Here is an 18,789-nt window from a genome sequence, read left to right as displayed (position 1 = left end):
TAAATAAACAAATTATGATTAAAAGCTAGTAGTTCCAACCTTTCTGTCTGTAGCTTTTTATCAGCTGGTCAGTATTTAAGCTAAAGGACTTATGTGTGCATCTGTTTTCTTTTAGATCAACAACTATAATATCAAACATTATTTTAGGTTCATATTTTATATGTTTACTACAATATATAATACAATATCATATCATAGATGATCCTTTTATTTTTTTTAATTATCAGCTGTATTGAGGACAAGATCTATAAAACATACCAGACAAGATCTATACCATTTGGATTTACCTTTTGGTATATACCAAAAGGTATACCATATACCATTTGGATTTCCTTGTGGGTACAAAGTCTAGTAAAGATAACCATGAATTATCTTTTCTAAACAATTCTTTATTAAATGGCATTGTCTCCAACAAATATTTATTTGCTGAAATGAGATAATATTTTATTGTATGTGGGGAAAAAATTATTTCTCTTTTTTATCAGTTATTTTGTTTTAATTAAATCTGTCTGAAATGACAAATGATTTTTACTCCACTTGCTTTATGACACTGTGAAGTATCTTGTAAGAACAAACGAGATTTTAATCTTTCATTGCCCTAAGTAAAACAGTGGCTTAGCCAAAAATGTCAAATGGTATGTAGATTCTATTTCAATAGTAGTGGGCAATATTTAGAAGACTTAAATTTTAACATGGTGGTTGTCTCCCAAAAAATGGTTTGCTAAAAGAAAAATTCTATAACAGAAAAATTCTCTTGTAAAGTAAACATGACTCACAATTTATATGAATACTGATTTTTCCATTATAAAAGTTAGTAGCATCTCTGTTTGAAATCAAGAAGCATGAGGTAAAGAATAATGACCAGAGCAAAAAAGGGGGGAAAAAATCCAAACTTTCAATCAGTTCACCATCCCAGTAGATGTTGTTAAAATAGGGAATAATTTTTAAAGACCAATTTAAGTATCTTTTTGTTGCCTAAGCATCTGAAGTTTGACTTTAAAAAATAAGAGTAGTCTATTGTTACATATCCCCTGTACCTTAGAGATTAGAATAGAATTTTGTGCCCAGACTAACAAACAAGTTGTTTTTTTTCCTCTCAGGAAGAAAATACAAATACTATCTATCTAAAACTAAAGTTTATGAAATGACTAAAAAGTATATGTATTGAAATAACCTTAATATTAAGGGTGTGTTCATTTAATACACTAATGCCTAATCTTCTATTCAAACAAAATGCAGAATTATGATTTCACTATAGGTTTCTGTTATTTTCCTTTGAGCAAATGAATTTAGATTCTTCTGGATAAAGAATAAATGATTTTCTTCATTCACAGTGTCAATGTGTATGTCTGAAAGGCAGTGTGATTTCCTTTACATATAAAAATGGCATTATTGATCTAGTATCAGGTCTAGTATCCATATTCCCTCTGAGATTTTTTCTTAGTCATATTAGTTTGTACAAATGATTCCACATTGTCACTATTTTCCTTTGTGAACACCAGCGTGATTATGTGATATGGTTAGTTCATTGGTTCGAAACCTGAGGCTCCCAAGTCTGGAGAATCTTGTGAAGTTGTGAAAATTCTAGCCAAGATAAAAACACTAAGTGGAACCCACAGATTATTTTCTACTATTTTGAAGACCTAAACAAAATCAGTAAGACTACTTTAAATACTAAATTTCTTTGCTTTTGTCTGAAATTACATCAACATTGGTATATCAACATCTGTTCAATTGTTAATGACAAATAGAAATTTATGGGTTCTATATGTCAAGTCAACAAGTGCCAAAGTGTTTGGAAAGCACAGAATTAGTGACATCAAAAGTACATCCTCTGGGCATAAACATAGAAGTTTTCTTTTGTACAAAGTTAATTGCCCTATCTGGGGAATACTAAGCAAATAATTGTCTCAACATTATGGTCAAATCTGGCAATTCTCAAATTTAATGGTCTCAGGAACTCTTTATATACTTATAAATTTTTAAGGACCCAAAATAGCTTATGTGGGTTATATCTAGCAATATTTACTGTTCTAGAAATTAAAACTGAGAAATTTTTAAATGTTTATTTATTTGCTTCAAAATAATAATAAAGCCTTTATATGTTAACATAAACAACATTGTTATGAAAAAATATTTTCCAAAACAAAAAATATTGAAAAACATGGCATTGTTTTACATTTTTCAAATATATTTTGATGTCTGGTTTAAGAGAAGACAACTGAACTCTTATACCTGCTTCTGTACTTCAGTCTGTTGTGATATGTTTTGGTTGAAATATGAAGAAACAAATTCAGCTTCACACATTTATGTAGTCAGAAAAAAAAAGAACGAGCATTTTCACATAATTGTAGATCTTCTTTTGGTGGACACTACACCAAAAATTTACAATTGATAGTTTATTAAAAGTTAGTTGAAGTCTGAAATCTAAAACCCTGTTGAGGACTCTGCCATACTCTGCTATATTAAAATCAGTTGGGCCATCTTGAACTTTGAATGAATCTTATACTTGGACATGGTTTTGGAATGTATTTATTGGTCACTTAGAAAATATAAGTTCTTCCAAATGTTGACATATTTCATTATATTATACCAAAAAATTATCTTCATTGATATAAACGCCAGACTTCTCAAAAAAAGTTTTGGAAGCATTGGAAGCTCTCAAGCTCATGGTGATATATGTTTTCTACAATTCTAATTTTATTTAAAAGCTAGAATGTTATTCTTGGCAAAAAGCAACAAATCCTGTCTTGTTTTCCTTGAATTGACAGGCTCATTTCATTCAGTTTTGAGAAAATGTCTACCAAACATCTAAGTCTGGATAATCATTGTCTGTCTGTCATTCTTTCATTCCTTCAAGTAAAAACAGTGTTCTATGCAAAACCTGGCTAGTTCAGCTTGCACCTCAATTGCAGAAGTGCTTTTTCTTGAGACAATGTTCATCCTTTGGTATGCAGTGGAAGTATCTTATGCATATTTTCCATTTTGTCATACTCAAGGGACAAGTTTTAAATTAGTATTTACTGTTTTATTGAGGACAATGTTAAATGAAACTAGCTCTTCTTTTTTGAAACTGTTAGTTTGGTTTTTTTTTTTTTTTAAACTATTAGTACATGGTAGTGAATAATACGATGACTATTCATACTGTTTGGATCCACCGCCTTGATTTGCACTAAAGTGCCAACCCACCATTGCTTTTGTACCATCAGTGCAAATGTCAATATAGTGAAAAAGGAAATTAATGTTAAAATAATTTGACCTTTTAGACCCTGAAAGGGTCTCAAGGACCTTTGTGGGTCCATGGACTGTATTTAAAAGGACTAGTAGAGTAAAATAAGTAACCTGCCTTACGTTTCTTGAAAATATCCTAGGTCAAAATTATGTATGTTGAATCTCATTTTCCATGAAGACAGTGTTACGGTGATATTCTCAGTCCAGAGATTATATCCTTTATGTAAATGACCACCAGTACCATGCTTAAGTATTATAAATGATTCACCCTGATTCTATGATCCAGATTAATTCTAGGGCAGGGAACAGAGTTCCTCCTACCTAACTGAAAACGAGAGAAGACTTTAAGAGTCTTTTGAAGACACATAACCCAGTTGTAATTTCCAGCTAATTCTGTTCATTTCCAATGTGATACTACTTCTGTATTTGGTAGCAACTGATTTATCCCCAGGATATCCTGTCCTAATAAATACATAGAGAGCTCTCTTTCAAGTCATAGCATAGCTATTGGAAGATAATTTTATTAGGGATATAATTGAGGATGGCCCATTTTTTTTAATTAGCTTGGAACATTTAAACTTGATGAGATTTCTAAATAAAAATACAAATTTTCAGCTTTTCCTTAAAAAATCAGATCAACATTACTGGGCTAATACTGACATATATAAATACTAGCTTGGTATTCTTTATACCCACCAAGCTGTTTTATTTATTTGCATTAAATCCCTCGCTTCTATAGACATAACTAATTTCCACTCTCATTCATTATTGCCTACTTTGTCCTTTATAACAACATGTGTGTTTTGCTCTTTATTCTGATTTGATAGCAAAACAGATTTTTGAGACTCCAAATAAAGGATGGTTCTCTTATATTCTTTTCTAATGAGAAAGGTACTACCCAATATGGTAAAGTATTTCATATTTTGATAAAACTGAAATTGGATGATAACAGTATATTTTAGCTATAAATTTTGAATTTATAAATTATTTTTAATAGTTATTCTATGACATTCTGCTAAGTATCCAGGATTAGATGTTGATTTCTATTTCTTCATTCATCTGATTGTCTCCTCTGCCTTTATATATAATAGAAATTAAAAGTGGAATTCATCCCATCCTTGCCTAATTATTGAATGTTCACAAAATATGTTCATCACTGAAGTTTAGTATAACTTAACTGTGAAATGTATAATTGCCATCCTGAAATCTGAACTTGCAAATGAATTTTGATTAGTTAGCTTAAAAGATACAACTACCCAGAAATTATTAGCTACAGAGTTAACAGTTTTATAGCTCAGGTAGTCTAAAGTGGCATTTTTTTTTATTTAAAAAAAGTAATATGTATATGCTCATTTTACAGGGGAAAAAAAGAATTCCTGTATAACTACCCTTAGTAAATAGCAACTTCTAATTTTGCTATATATTCTGTTCTTTTTTTCTATAAATTCAAATATTTTATATAAATGGAGAATAATGGGAAGGCCGTGATTAAGAGCTCAGGTTCTGGGGTCTGAGAGGCCTGGTGAGGAATGTCGGCTTTATTACTTACTAGATGTGTGACTTTCAGAAAGTTTCTTTACCTCTATACCCTTAGCTGTTATTATTAAACTATATAATATTTTAACCTATCCCATTCATTTAGTAATATGAACATCTTTCTATGTCATGAACTTCTTACTTCTTTAAAAATTATCTTCTGCAATATTATTACTAATTTGGTATTCTGTTTCACACTAAATGTTAGCTGTTATTATTAAACTATATAATATTTTAACCTATCCCATTCATTTAGTAATATGAACATCTTTCTATGTCATGAACTTCTTTACATTTTTAAAAATTATCTTCTGCAATATTATTGCTTATTTGGTATTCTGTTTCAGGGATGTAGCAGTTTTTTTGCCAACTACTATTTGGATATATTAGGTGTTAACTATTTCCCAGTTTAACAAAAATAGTGTAATAATTTTCTAGAAGTTAAATGTTTTAGTTTTCTCTTAGTTAAACATAGCAACTTGTATTAATTCTACCTTTAAAAGTATATGCAGAATTCATAAGTCTTGATTCCTATAATTTATATAGATACCCAAAAGAGATTACTTTTGCATATTCATAAATTCAGTTTAATGATATTATGGAAGAAGCAAGTTTAGCATTTGCATTTGACTGATTTCCTGGCAGACATTTAAAAATTATGGATCCAAAGCTGTTTGAAAAATTAACAACATTGAGTATGTAGAAGTATTGCACCTATGAGGCGCTATCAACCCTAGTCTGCCACTTTATAACTTTTGAGAACTTAGTAGACTTCAGTTTCTATTTCTGTAACATCCTGGTATTAAATTAAGTAGTCTCTAAAATCACCTGTAGGCCTATAATCCCATTCCTCTGAAATAAGTTTCTGTACTAACTGAATAAATATTATCACTCTATTTACCCTTCTCGTTCATAATATATTAATATCTAAGTAATATAAAATAATTTACATTTATTAATTCCAGCTTTTGCATTCCATGCTACTATGTAAAGTTGGAGATTATCAACTGAAAATGTTCTAACCTCATTTCAGATCTTTCTTACTCAGATCAAGCTCATCTATTTTAAATGGAATATTGGTTTCTTTTGGTATCCACTAGAGTTCTATTCAAGTTATAGGAAGATAGGACAGTAAGATCTGTAGAAATACAAGAAATAGTGAAATTAAGAACACCAACCATTCAGTTTAATTTAAAAGTTTTGATTTCTATAAATTGATTTTTAATGGTTTAGGGCATGTTTTGCACAAAAAGCAGCTGAACAAAATTACGTGTCTCACTTATGACTTTAATACAGAGCATATCCCAAACTAAAATAGTCTCTAGATCTTTTTATTGTAAAAAGATATATATTCTAAAACTGATCATGTATTTTCTCACCCACAACTTCAGGATTATCTGCTCTCCCTACTCATTCGGTTTTTATTAACGACGGAACAATACGTTAGTTCAGAAAATTATTCAATGAATATTTTTAGTGCATATTATGTCAAAATTATGCTAGGTGTTGGGAATATGGTGTAAAGCAGTATAAAGACTTACTGACCCTGCCCTCAAGGACCTTATAGTGGAGCTGAAAATGAAAAAAAAAAAAAAAATTACAAGAAATCTACCAGATAAAGAGTTGATAGATAGTATTCCTATTCACACTAGTAGGAATATAAATTTGTGTAACCTTCAAGTGAACAACTATATATGCGTATATATGTATATATACATATATACGCATATATATATATATACATACACACACGTATATATAGCCTTAAATTTTTTCTTACATTATAAAAAAAAAATTTTTCTTACATTATAATCAATCATAGTTACCAGAAATTTATCCAGTGGAAATTATCAAAGAAGCCATCAAAGACTTATGTACAAAATTATTTATCATAACATTATTCATATTCATGAAAACTTAGAACCAACATTAATGTCTATGATTAAATAACTTATAGTACATACATATATCAGTTATTTATATAACCTAAAAAATCATATCTTTTAGAATAATGACATAGGAAAATGCTCAAAAAAAAAACATATGGCTAGAAAAATTAGTAAACAGTACTGCTCAGGGACAGAATTACAAGTTATTTTATAACATATATATTGTTTTAAACCAGAAAAGTAAAAATGTTTGTTTGGTTATTTAAATAAAATCTGGTGATAAGAGAGATGTCTTGCTTAGTTTCAGATTTATAAAAAATATTCATAAAACCAACTATTTATTTGTTTATACCAGAGCATTTTTATATCTAGGCTAAGCCATTCTATTCTTAATCTTGCTGGGTAGAAAATTGTATCATATTTCAGTGTAAGTTTGAAAATAAATTTTTTTCTGTTTCATATACAAATAATAAATAATTCTTAATAACAGGCACAGTACTATTTAAAAGTTATTTCGAAGTGCGTAATAACTCTTTTATACCACACCATTGATGGCTTTATAATTTCTTTCAGAGAGATAAAAAATTTGGAAAAAACATGAATTGCATTATGCTCTGGCAGGAAATAACTTGCTTAAAAATCTAATTTTGTATAGATTGTTTTGGAATCAAAGCTATTATAGAAACTTAAAGATCAAAATTTAAATCCATAATAAACTATAAATAAATCATTTCAAATGTTAATATACCATAAGAAATCAGATCCTTGAAAATAAAGGATTTCCTAAGGATAAAAATTTTTTTAGGGAAGAGGTTGGTGGATCTGTGTCTTGCTAACAAGATTCTGATTTTTGATTTCTCATTTCTTCATTAACCTTTGCAGCCTCTTATTGGTTTAATTTATAATCATATTGCTTTTCTCCAGAAATGCATTGAAGTATTTCTTTTTCCTTGACACATAATTATAACTTATCTTACTTACATTTCTTCCTTCCCTCTTTTTTACTTTACCACAGTAAATCACATATGAAACCAAATTGTTTTATGATGAAACAACAGAGCTGAAATGCAGTGAATTGAACTATTAACTAGATCCTAAAAAATATTTCTTTACAAGAGTGTGTTTACATTTTGAGCTCTAAAGTAAAACATTTTTAAAAATTTCCAAATCATAACTACCAGAAACAATCTATAACTGTACCAATATATACTGAGTGGTATTGGTTAAAAGATAATTTCTAAGACAGAAGTTTTATTTCCTCTCAATGATACCCATACTTTAAAAAGTAGCAAAATAAAGTAGGGTTAGAAATATTTGTTTCTCGGGGTAGTTCTGAACGTAAATTAGGTAATTCTAAAAATACAGCACTTCAGTTACTAGGACAAAAAAAAAGGAAATATGTTTAATCTATGCAGTTTTAATTCAAGTCAATATAAAATATATCATGAGAAAAAGAGGGAAGAACTACATTAGGCATTCCATAAAAAGTCCATAAAAGTCTAAGTCCATAAAAGTCTAAGTTTAATGAAAAGACCTGAGAAAGAATTTAAGAGTAGCTGAGCTTTTTTTAATTGATGTGTCTTCAGAAAGCCCCTAACCTCCCTAAATCGGAGTTCAAACCCAGAAAATATAAAATCTTTTCTCAAATTTTTTCACAAATCTATAGTAACTAAAGAGAAGTGTGAATACATATACCCAGGGATACGGGCATATAACAATACGGTTTTTACAAGCCTAAAATGTCTTTCAAGTTTTATATTTTATTTAAAAATTAATATAAAGTTGGGTTTCTTTGCTGAAATCTACATATTTGCTTTAATACAAATATAACATTTACAACTACTTATAAGAGAGGTAAAGGTGGGATGGGGTTATTTTCTATCTTGTTAACAGTGGAAATGATCTTACAGTGAACTCAGGTTTGGAGAATTGGACTAAATCAAAGGTAATCAACAACCCATATTGTATTAGCATCCAGACAGTTTCTTCTGTTGCATGATATTTCTAGAATTCAAACTCATAAAAAAAGGTAAATACAAATAGCAGAGTCATTTCACTGCTTTTACACGCCACATCCTGGTAATTGATCCTTGTGGATAGATTCCTCAGTAATTAATCTCTGAAGAAAGATTCCCAGAAGTTTGCAAAAGAGGTGATACATTGCAATATTTTCAGACTATTTTCAATAGATATTTTGTTAAATATATTCTATCTGAGAGGCTCAATAGAAAATTGAAATGTTTTTGATCCTCTGATTTATATCTTTTGAAATCTCAGTGAAACGCTTATAAAAAGGTTTTCTTCAGGGTAGAAAAATTATTAGGGATAACATTTTTTGTTTTACTACTTTTTAATTTTTAATATGTATACACTAATAATATCAACCAATCATAATCCCCACAATTCTTTCCATCCAATTGTGAAACTTCATTTATGTTGCAGTGATCCTATATATAATATAAATATTTGCAGTTTACTCCTCTTAGTTACTACTGATGCAAAATGTTTAGCCTCGTAGGCAAATATACGTAAAATTAGCTAATGATGTGAGGCTCTTACAATTATCGTGAAGACTAAAGTAATTTATTTCATCCAAATGATAATCTTTTGTGATTACTTTTAAATTATTATCAAAGAAAAATGGCAGTCAGACATTTGGATTAGCTATGAATTTCTTTTATTTATACTACTCCAGCAACTGATGATCAAGGGTTGACTAGAATAAATGAGAGTATTAAACTTTAAGATCTATTGATGTGACTTTTCTCTAGTTCTCAAATTTTAGTTTATGAGACATACTTTTAAAAATTCTTTCTGAAGTTTTTCAGTATTAGCTATTATACCTGGTTCAGGAGCCACAAAAATAATCACATGACACTTGAATTACAACCACTCTGGCTTTGATAATAACCACATTGGTTTTCTGAAGTCTTCCTCTTGTGATAGTCTAAATTTACAAAGTCAGACTTATATACAGAAAATTGATGTCAAGCATTGACAGTTGAGCTGTCTACTCCCCAAAATCTTTGTTTAAATTGGTATTATAGTCTATTTTTTACATTTAGAGTTCACGGGTGGCTATCCTTTCTTATAACTCATTAAGTTTTGGTAATTGCACTTGCATTTGGAACTGAAATGGTTGAGGAAAAATTTCTTCCATAAATAAATACAGTAACATAAAATTTCTTCCATCAATGGAGAAACAGATACAAGTCAGGCAGAGGCATATATATACATACACATCTTCTTATAAGCATCAATTTTTTTCCAGCCCTTTTATTTCCACGCCTATAAAGGGAATACAACCTTAAACTAGAAGTCAGGAACTGTGGGTATTGTTCCTAGATTTGTTATTAACAAATAACCTTGAAGAAGATACTTCATGTTGCCGGAATTGATGTAATTTTAAGCCTTCTAGAAATAAAACACTGTATAGAAAATGGTATTCACTTGTTACTGGGTAACAATTCTGAAAGTCTTCATAGCTTCTAAAAGTGTTCAGAAAGCAGCATGGGGCATTAGAATTTATATTTTTATAGGAAATTACCTAGTTTATAATCAAGATATTGTGAGTCTCCACTTAAAATGGGAAACAGCTTTTGGTATAAAGATATTCTCTAAGACCAAAGAAAATAGCACAAGAGAAGGACTAGATATTATAAGTACCCTGCCCATTCAGAAGCCCTCTCTTACAGTGTTGCCATTCTAATTAGTATTCATTGTTTCTAATTTTGAGAATTCTGTTTGACCAAGAAGAATGAGCATTGGTGATTATCTTTTGTGTATAATCTTTAGTTAATGCTGAAGCATTAGTAAAAACTATATCAAGTAAAACCAAAAGTTGATATAATTCTTATGTACCATGATGCTTTTTTGCAAAATGAAAATTCCATTTTCTCAGTATTATTCCTTCCATATGCTATCAGTGGTGTCCTAAAAGGGGTAAAACAATCTACAGCCTGACTCCAGGAAATAGAATTTTATAGCATGGTCAGGTGTCTTATTTTTCCTGAAGACTTTAACACTTGGAACCTGGCATCACATCGATGCTTCCTCTACCATCTCCCAAAACAAACACACACACACACACACACACACACACACACACACACACACACACGAGCATCTAGCCAGCATAGCTAACTTGACCTATGCTGGTCTGAATGGAGACCATCATTCTGCACGTATAGGAACCCATAGTGTAAAAACACTTGGTCTGAAGCTTCCTCACCCTTCATCTCTACTTTTTTTGTTTATCTTCCTCTCTAACCAATTAGTTCTTGTTACAGCTCTATAAAAAAGCAAAAAAAAAAAAAAAAATTCTAATTTGTACCTCATCAAATGAAACACTTTGTGTTGAGAATCTTCCTTTTCTCATTTAAAGTGAAACCAGTTTTTAAAATGGCAGTTTTAGTTTTCTCTATCTTATCCAAGAGGAAAATTTAACTGAAATAACAGACAGTTTTGAGGGAGCGGATGTATTTAACATTGGTCTGGCATTAAAATTTTCTGGTTGGGCAGCACAATTGTTTAATTGGGAATCTCAGTTACAGCTGAACAACCTCAGCACTTGGGTCAGCAAGCAGAGGAGCGTCACTCTGTCACCTACCAAGAATGGTGCTTGTTAGAACTGATCTTTCCAGTTAGGGAACGCTCATGTTTCTAGTCATACCATTGATGTTTCTGATATTATAATGGAATAAACACTATAACCCTTAAAGAGACAAAGTTCTCTGCATAGGTATATTTGTAATTTTTTGTTTTTCGTAAACCAAATGCAAATGTAACACTACTCCAGAAACTGCTACATCAGAAGTCCCCAAGATAACCAAAAGTAAGTGCCCGTTTCCTAATCTCAGGAATAGTGCTATAATAAAGACTGAATTCTAGTAACCAGCCTATTTGCAGAGCATGTCGTGTAGCCTCTGGGTTAGTTAACTCCTTGGCATCCTAAGAGGTACCTCGAAGAGTCGATTGATGTTTTGCATGTATTACTAATGTGTAGAAAATTTTTTAAGTTCACTTTTTCTTTATTCTGTCTTTTTTACCCATCTTCCCTCATTGTAGCAAATTAGACGGCCGGATGAAAGCAAAGGAGTTGCTAGTAGAGTTGGATCCCTCAAAGTAAATATGTTTCTAACATTTTTTTGGCAAGATTTCGTCTATAGCCTACACTTCTTCCTTTTTGGAGGGTGGTGGGAGGAAGGGGGCTTTTTCCATTTTTCACCATCCCATTTTTTTATTTTAATATTTTTATTGGCTGTTGGGTCATTTTTTTTTGTTTGTTTCAGCTGCACATAGAGCAACCAGCTGAAGGCAAGCTGCCAAATAACTAGCTTTGAATGGCACCACAAACAAGAGAAAGGGCAACTGTCTCATTACAGGTGCCTATAATTTGGGGTTCTAGAGTAAACCGTTCCTCTGATTGATGTCACTGACTATGTGTTAAGTTCCTCTTACACAGAAAACTAATATTTATTTTCAGAATATTATCTCCCCTTTTTGCTTTTTTTATAAAAAGTAACTAAATTTTATTTTAGTGTCATTACCATTTGTAGTTCATACCAGAAAAATAACTATTATGAGATAGTAACATTTGTTATATATAATGAATCTTAAGAATTAGAAAAGGAATTTTATGTGATGTTGGTGTAATGGGCTCATGTATAGCTAATAGTATTTAAACACTTTTAATCCCATTTGGTTTTTTTTTCAATTAAAAAATTTATATAACAATCAGTGGAAACTAATATATATCCAAATGTTTGCCCATTTGTGTATGTAATCTGCTAATACACAGCTTAAAGATTTCTGATCTGATGGTCCCATTTGCTAGTTCTTAAATATCTATTTGGTCAATATATCTTGGGCACTCGATACTCTTAACATTCAATCACAATGAAAAGGTAAGCCAGTTATCACCCTTTAGCAACAAAGACATAGTCATTGATCACTTTTAATGCTGCCACCATAAATGCAAGGTAGAAAATTTGCTGAATTTTAAAAATGTGCAGAGGAATTTCCCCCCAAATTAACCACTACTTGTATCTCTCAGTCCCATTTGTACTAACGGCATTAGTAACTGTTAATCAAAATGACAGACAGTTCACTGCATTGGGATGTCTCAAAATTCAATTAACTACCTTAAGGCCTAATATTAAGTCAATTCAAAATTTTATACACCTCCCCTTCATTTTCATTTAACAATTTATGAAGCACTAATTTCTGCACTCCTTCTTCTCCTTGCCTCTTCTGCCTTCTTAATTTTACTTTTTTTGTTGTCGTTTATTTATTTGTGTGTGTGCACACACATGAGTGCACATGGATGAAGGTGTGTCTGTATGTTTGTGTCCTTTATTCCAGACAAGCCATCTTCTCTGTTTCTGACACTGCTGTATACTGGGTAGTGATTTGTTGTGGGGGGTTTTTTGTTTGGTTGGTTGGGTTTTTTTATGTTTTTTTCACTAAGGATAACGAGAGGGGATGGGAAGTGTTGATTATATGCCTGTTTCAAAATCAAGGAAGGTTAAAATTATTCAGTAAAAAAAATACAAGTTTATGCATCCCAATGATATATCAGTAGCATTCCTCACTGTCTCTTGTGAGGTATCATATTTTACCTTTGTCTTTAAGGGAAGATAAGTCCACTATTGTTTAGCCTAATGGATTATGAGTCAGATTCAAGCGAAAAGGTACAGTGTGACATAACTTTTTAGAAATTATTGATAGTGAAATAAAGATAAAATGGCATCTGTAAGTGCAACACCATCTGCTATAAATTGGATTGTGCGTGCAAGTGTGTGTGTGTTTAATTATCTCTAAATTCAGCTTTTGGCTGTATAGAACTTCAAGTTATAATTGTGTGCTTATTATTTTTAAGTGTATGTACAGTATGATTATGTATATACACATATATATGTATAAGAAAAAAAGATACATGTTAGGGTTCAATCAATTTAATATGTATTCATTCAGCCTTAAATCAAAAAATGTGTTTGGGAAAGAAAGACAAATTTCATAATTTTTAAGTATTTTTATTCCACATTTCTACCAAATAGAAAATTTTAAAGTGAATCTCTAAGGAATTATAAGGATAGTTATAGTATTTATTTATTTACTCTAACACTTTGGGGAGAAAAGATGCTATAATTAAAATAAAACATTGGCTTCCTAGTCACAGATTATTGAACATGTATTCTTCTGTTATACAAAGATCTTTAATGTTTTGAAATGTTTGCCAAAGGCAGTGAGAAATGTATAATGCTGTGATCTTATTTTTAAAAGGAAAAAGGAAAACTGAAAAGAGAACAAGTTGCTTTTTCAATTCATTTTCTGATGTTTACATGTAGCTCCATCGAAAGCTGGAGGAGCTCAGAGATCACCTAGAAGGCAATGTGAAAGGATACTCTCTCAGAGTAAATGTACGATTTCACTCGGTGATTTTTTTTTTTTCCTAAACTTCTGCTGACTGGTAATTCCAAATCTGATTGGTTTGTCCTCTCATCTCCATCTTTTTTACTTTCTGTCTCTTTTCTCCCTATCTCTCTCTTCCTTTTCTAGCTGCAGCTTCATGCTCACGTTTATGAAATAAAGATTAAATTGGCAGGGTAGAGGACACGCAAGTCACACTAACACTGAAGTTGATTTAATAATTTTTTGGCTCCAATGCAAAATAAAAATTCTTTTCAAAGTTTATGTTTCTTACACAATTGTATAATTTTCTGAGACTTTTTATGAGACTTCATTTGGAGCTTTTCCATTGACTGTGTTCTGCCCCTTGTGGGATATGTCAGCAGGATTGTAAATTATTGGCTGGATCCAAGTGCTAGATCCTTAATAATTCAATTTCAGTTATCAAGGAAAATGATCAATGTTAGAATATCATCATAGGTAATCTAGCAAGTAGACACATTTTCTTCTGAATTAATAGGCTTCTCTTAACTTGGACTCTTTGGGAATAGCTATGATAAAATTTTTTTGTTTAAAAATAAAAAAAAATTAAGCAGTAAATATCTTCACTGTCATGTAACATCTTACAAATACTTGAGATAAAGGCTATTATACCCAAGACAGCACTCTGAAGGAGAACAGTACCTTATAGCTACTCAATACTATACATGTATCAGATAGATAATACTAACAGTAGTATTTTTTTGTGACCCATAGTTCAGACTCAGAATGCTTGGTCCTTCTCCTAAATATATCTTTTCAAAAAAAAATGGAAATAAAATCTCTAAAATGGTTTATGATGTAAAATATGGCAGAAGAAAAGCTAAATTAGTGCAGTAAATAATTTCTGGCTCAATTTAACTCTGACATTCCATTCCTAGTGCTTTTTAAGAAGTTTCTATCAATCCTAGCCTGGCCTGGATCCACTTCTCCCAAGATTATTGTCATACTTTTAATCCATATTGCTGTAATAGTTTTCTTATAAAGAATAGAATAAACAATAATAGTGATATTATAATTCTCTGATATCTCGGCTTGTTTTTAATTATATACTATACATAGTTAAGTATATCTCTATATTAAATTTCTGATTACTAAACCTCAAACTTGTTTTTATTAATACTAATTGTTAAATTCTGATTGCTAAATTAAGTTGATGTAGCAGTTAATGCAAGTATCTCATTTTTCTACTTTCTTGTGAGTCAGTCGTTCTTTTCTATCCATATTCTTAGAAGTTGAAAGATTATCCATAATCACTCCCAGAATTTATTCCACTGTCTTAAAAAAAAAAAAAAGAATTTTATGATTAAATCAGTCTGAACATACCTAGATATTCTTCTAGAAAGCCCTAAAAAAATTCTGATTAATTAATTAATGTATTTAGTGTCATACTCTTTGTAACCAATCATGAGAAGTGATTTTCTTTTTCAGTCAAACCAAGACTAGATAGTTGAGACTTGCTAAGGCCTGTATAGAAGGGAGTTAGTGTTAGATTAGGGTTAAATTAAAAATTTTGGCTTCAAAAACTGAGTTATATCATGCCACTTTTCAGTTTCTTTTTTTCAACACCTATACTGCATAGTACAGTATATAATGACTAACCCCAATGTCTTCATCTTTTGTTATATTTCACTGGGTCACACTTTGTTCTGATTACCTTTTTTTTTTCTAATAAGATTGAATATGAGGTATAGCATTCTAAGATTCCCATTAACTAGAAAAGTATCTGGAGGAAAACTATCAAAAGTCAAATTGTAGCTTCTGTAGACAGTTCAGTTTAGAGAAGATGCATTTCAAAGAGCTGAATGTTTAGTTTCTCTCCTCCCCTTTAATCCCATTATCCCAGAATGCCTTACAATAAGCCTTGCCTGTTAAAAATTGTTGCTTAGAAGCAGAATAAAGCTATTCTCAGTTGCATAGGTTATATAAACAGATTTTGTTTCTAAAATGAGATAAATTGGCATATAATGACCATTCCATTTTTTGAAAATTTATTTTAGGCGTCTATACACAAGAGCAAGTATGTAGGTGCCTTTCAATTCATTGAAACATTTATAAATAGTTCAGTAAGATGAAAGATTAGAACCATGTTTGTACTTAAATATTTTATTATTACTTGGGAAAATGAGACATCATTCAAATCTTTGGGATAAGGATTTAATTAAATCATTAACGCTTCAATTTATATCTTCTATGTGTTATATTTTAGAGAGAAAAGATTCCTGCATCCTTACTTATTACAGATAATCAATGATTATCTGTAAGGTAGAATATTCTAAGATGTAATTTTTGGAATAATTTTAAAATTTATTTATCATATGAAAATGTACTTCTTTATCATACATTGACACTTCTATAGCAAAAAGTAGGATGTGTTAGGTTCTGGAATTATAAATGTATCATCATTTTCTATATGTAGTACAAAGTGGAAGTATTCAGACCCTAAATCAGTTTTTAGTAACTTTTAATAATAATAAAACTATAATCACATGGCTTTACAAATTATCATCTTGTAAACAAAGTCTGTCTGATTTAATGATTGCAAGTTACTACAAATCCTTAGACTAATAATGTGTTGAGAATAATGACTGAAAAATCCCACATAAAGGAAAAAATTACCTTTACATTTAATCAAATACAGGAATCTAGTAGGAAGAACATTAAAAGTAATGCTTAAAGTTGAAAAACTGTGTAAACAGAGTTGAGAATTGGAAAACATAAGATGATACAAACTAATACTTTACAAAATTAAGTCAAAGTGAGTTTACAAAGTTGAATTAGTTAAAGAGTGATGGAACCCTGAAAAGCTTGAGTGTTAAAATATTCAGAGAAAAAGAAGATAAATGTTCATGAAATAAAAACTAGTAGAAAGAAAAGAAAGGAGAGAAGTAAAAATACCAAAACCACAAATTTTATATTTTCTCAGTGTATGCAATGTGATGGTAAATTTCTACTGAGCTGCAAACATACAGATAGGTTTTAGGTAACCAAATATGTTAGTTTTTTAAAGGCTTTGACAAACAATCAAAGGGAAAATGATTTATGAAGACAGATTATTGGCACATAAGTGACCTAGGAATTCGGTTATGAAGTAAAAAGAATATGATAATTACAAGTACTTACTATGCTAATATAAATAAAGACAAGGTATTATTTGAGGTGGAAAAAGTTAAGGGAGGAGTTATCACTTAAAATAAGACTATGTTTTTAGTAAGTTTAAGAAAACTATCTGAATCAAGTCAGAAAGGAATAAGTCTTTTGAAGAATGATTTTCTGAATGCTGAAATAAGATTTATAGGAAATGGGACTAATATAAATAATGGATTAGATAGTTGTGATTTTATAGATTTTTTAAGATCAATATTTTATTCCAGTCTCTGTTCTTATATTTTTGATAAATTATTTGGGAGGGGTTTTTTTTGCATTTTTATATTCATGAAATTAATGCCATCACTCACGGGTCAGCAAACTGTAGCTTCTGGGCCCAAATCCTTTTCTCTCTTGTGGGCCCACAAGCTAGGAATGATTTTTTGCATTTTTAAATGATGGGGGGGAAATCAAAAGACTGTCATTTCATGACATGTAAAAATCATACGTGTGTCCAAAACATATAAGTGTCCAAAAATAAAGTTTTATTGAAACACAGCCATATTCATTCATGTGCATATAATCTGTGGTTGCTTTTACAGTACAAAAGCAGAGGTGAACAGTTGCAGCAAAGACCATATGGCACAGAAAGTCAGAAATGTTTACTATATGACTATTTATAGAAAAAGTTTGCCAAGACCTGCTGTAACCGGCTAGTGTGTCAAAATGACAAGGACATAGAAATGATTATAATAGAGTCTTTGTAAACTTCATTTTAGAGCTTGAGGAAAGGAGAGCTGCTCATTTTTCTGGGGATGGTTTCAGATTATTCTGCCCAGAATAATATCTGTCTAAAAGAGTTGATACCCTGATCTTCCACCTTTACTTTTTTATTCTTCTGTTTGCCACTGTTTTCTCTAACTACTCTTTTTTCACACCACATCACACACACACACAACGTAAACCCCCCATGAAATTAACATTAAACCTTGCAAATATAGATTATAAATTCCTCTTGTTTGAGGAGGCCTCTACAGAGATTTAGGGTATAAAGATATGTTCCAATCTTGCTCTCAAACTTTTTTAAAAGGCATTTTTAGAGTGTTTTTGCTTACTCTGCTTTTTTTCTGTTTTTACTTCATTATGTTTCATTAAAGATCTTTCCCCTGGAGACCAACTTTTGGTTTCTCCTATTTAAATGTACCTAAAATCATCCTGTCTATAGGAAATTTTGTGCAACTGATAAAGACACCCTGACATGATCAACTATGTCATATCTTAATATATGGCACTTAACTATCTAAAAGGCATCTGCATTAAGTCAGCCAACTTTGAAGAAAGGAAGAACAGCTAGAACATTGATTAGTCCTTACATATTCAGTAGCTTTTAAAGGAGTAGACATCAGTTTGTTTGTTAACTCTGTTTTCTTAGGCAAATTTTATTATCTTTGGTTCTTACATGAAGAATATTTTTATTTGAGGTTCCTAATAAGTCTTCCTTGTTTGATGTGTTGGCACTTACTCAAAATATTAATATCTATTTATTTACTATTTAATTTATAATAATTATGTAACATCTTGAGCATCTTAGTAGATG

General features: G+C 30.6%; 1 protein-coding gene across 2 annotated transcripts in view; it reads left to right on the top strand.

Annotated features, from left to right (window-relative positions):
- GPHN (gephyrin) overlaps positions 1 to 18,789 on the top strand; it is a 625,620-nt gene that overhangs the window by 419,388 nt on the left and 187,443 nt on the right. The window contains exons 10-11 of one of the 2 annotated variants that reach the window (XM_049611431.1): positions 11,724 to 11,780; positions 14,006 to 14,077. The exons of the other annotated variant lie outside the window; for it this stretch is intronic. Of the exons in view, the coding sequence (XP_049467388.1) occupies positions 11,724 to 11,780; positions 14,006 to 14,077 (129 nt within the window). The remainder of the gene's footprint in view (positions 1 to 11,723; positions 11,781 to 14,005; positions 14,078 to 18,789) is intronic. 2 annotated transcript variants of the gene reach the window in all.

The sequence above is a fragment of the Panthera uncia genome (assembly GCF_023721935.1).
Source record: "Panthera uncia isolate 11264 chromosome B3 unlocalized genomic scaffold, Puncia_PCG_1.0 HiC_scaffold_1, whole genome shotgun sequence".
NCBI classification, from domain to species: domain Eukaryota; kingdom Metazoa; phylum Chordata; class Mammalia; order Carnivora; family Felidae; genus Panthera; species Panthera uncia.
The sequence above is the reverse complement of the archived record's forward strand: the minus strand, read 5'-3'. Positions and strand labels throughout refer to the sequence as shown.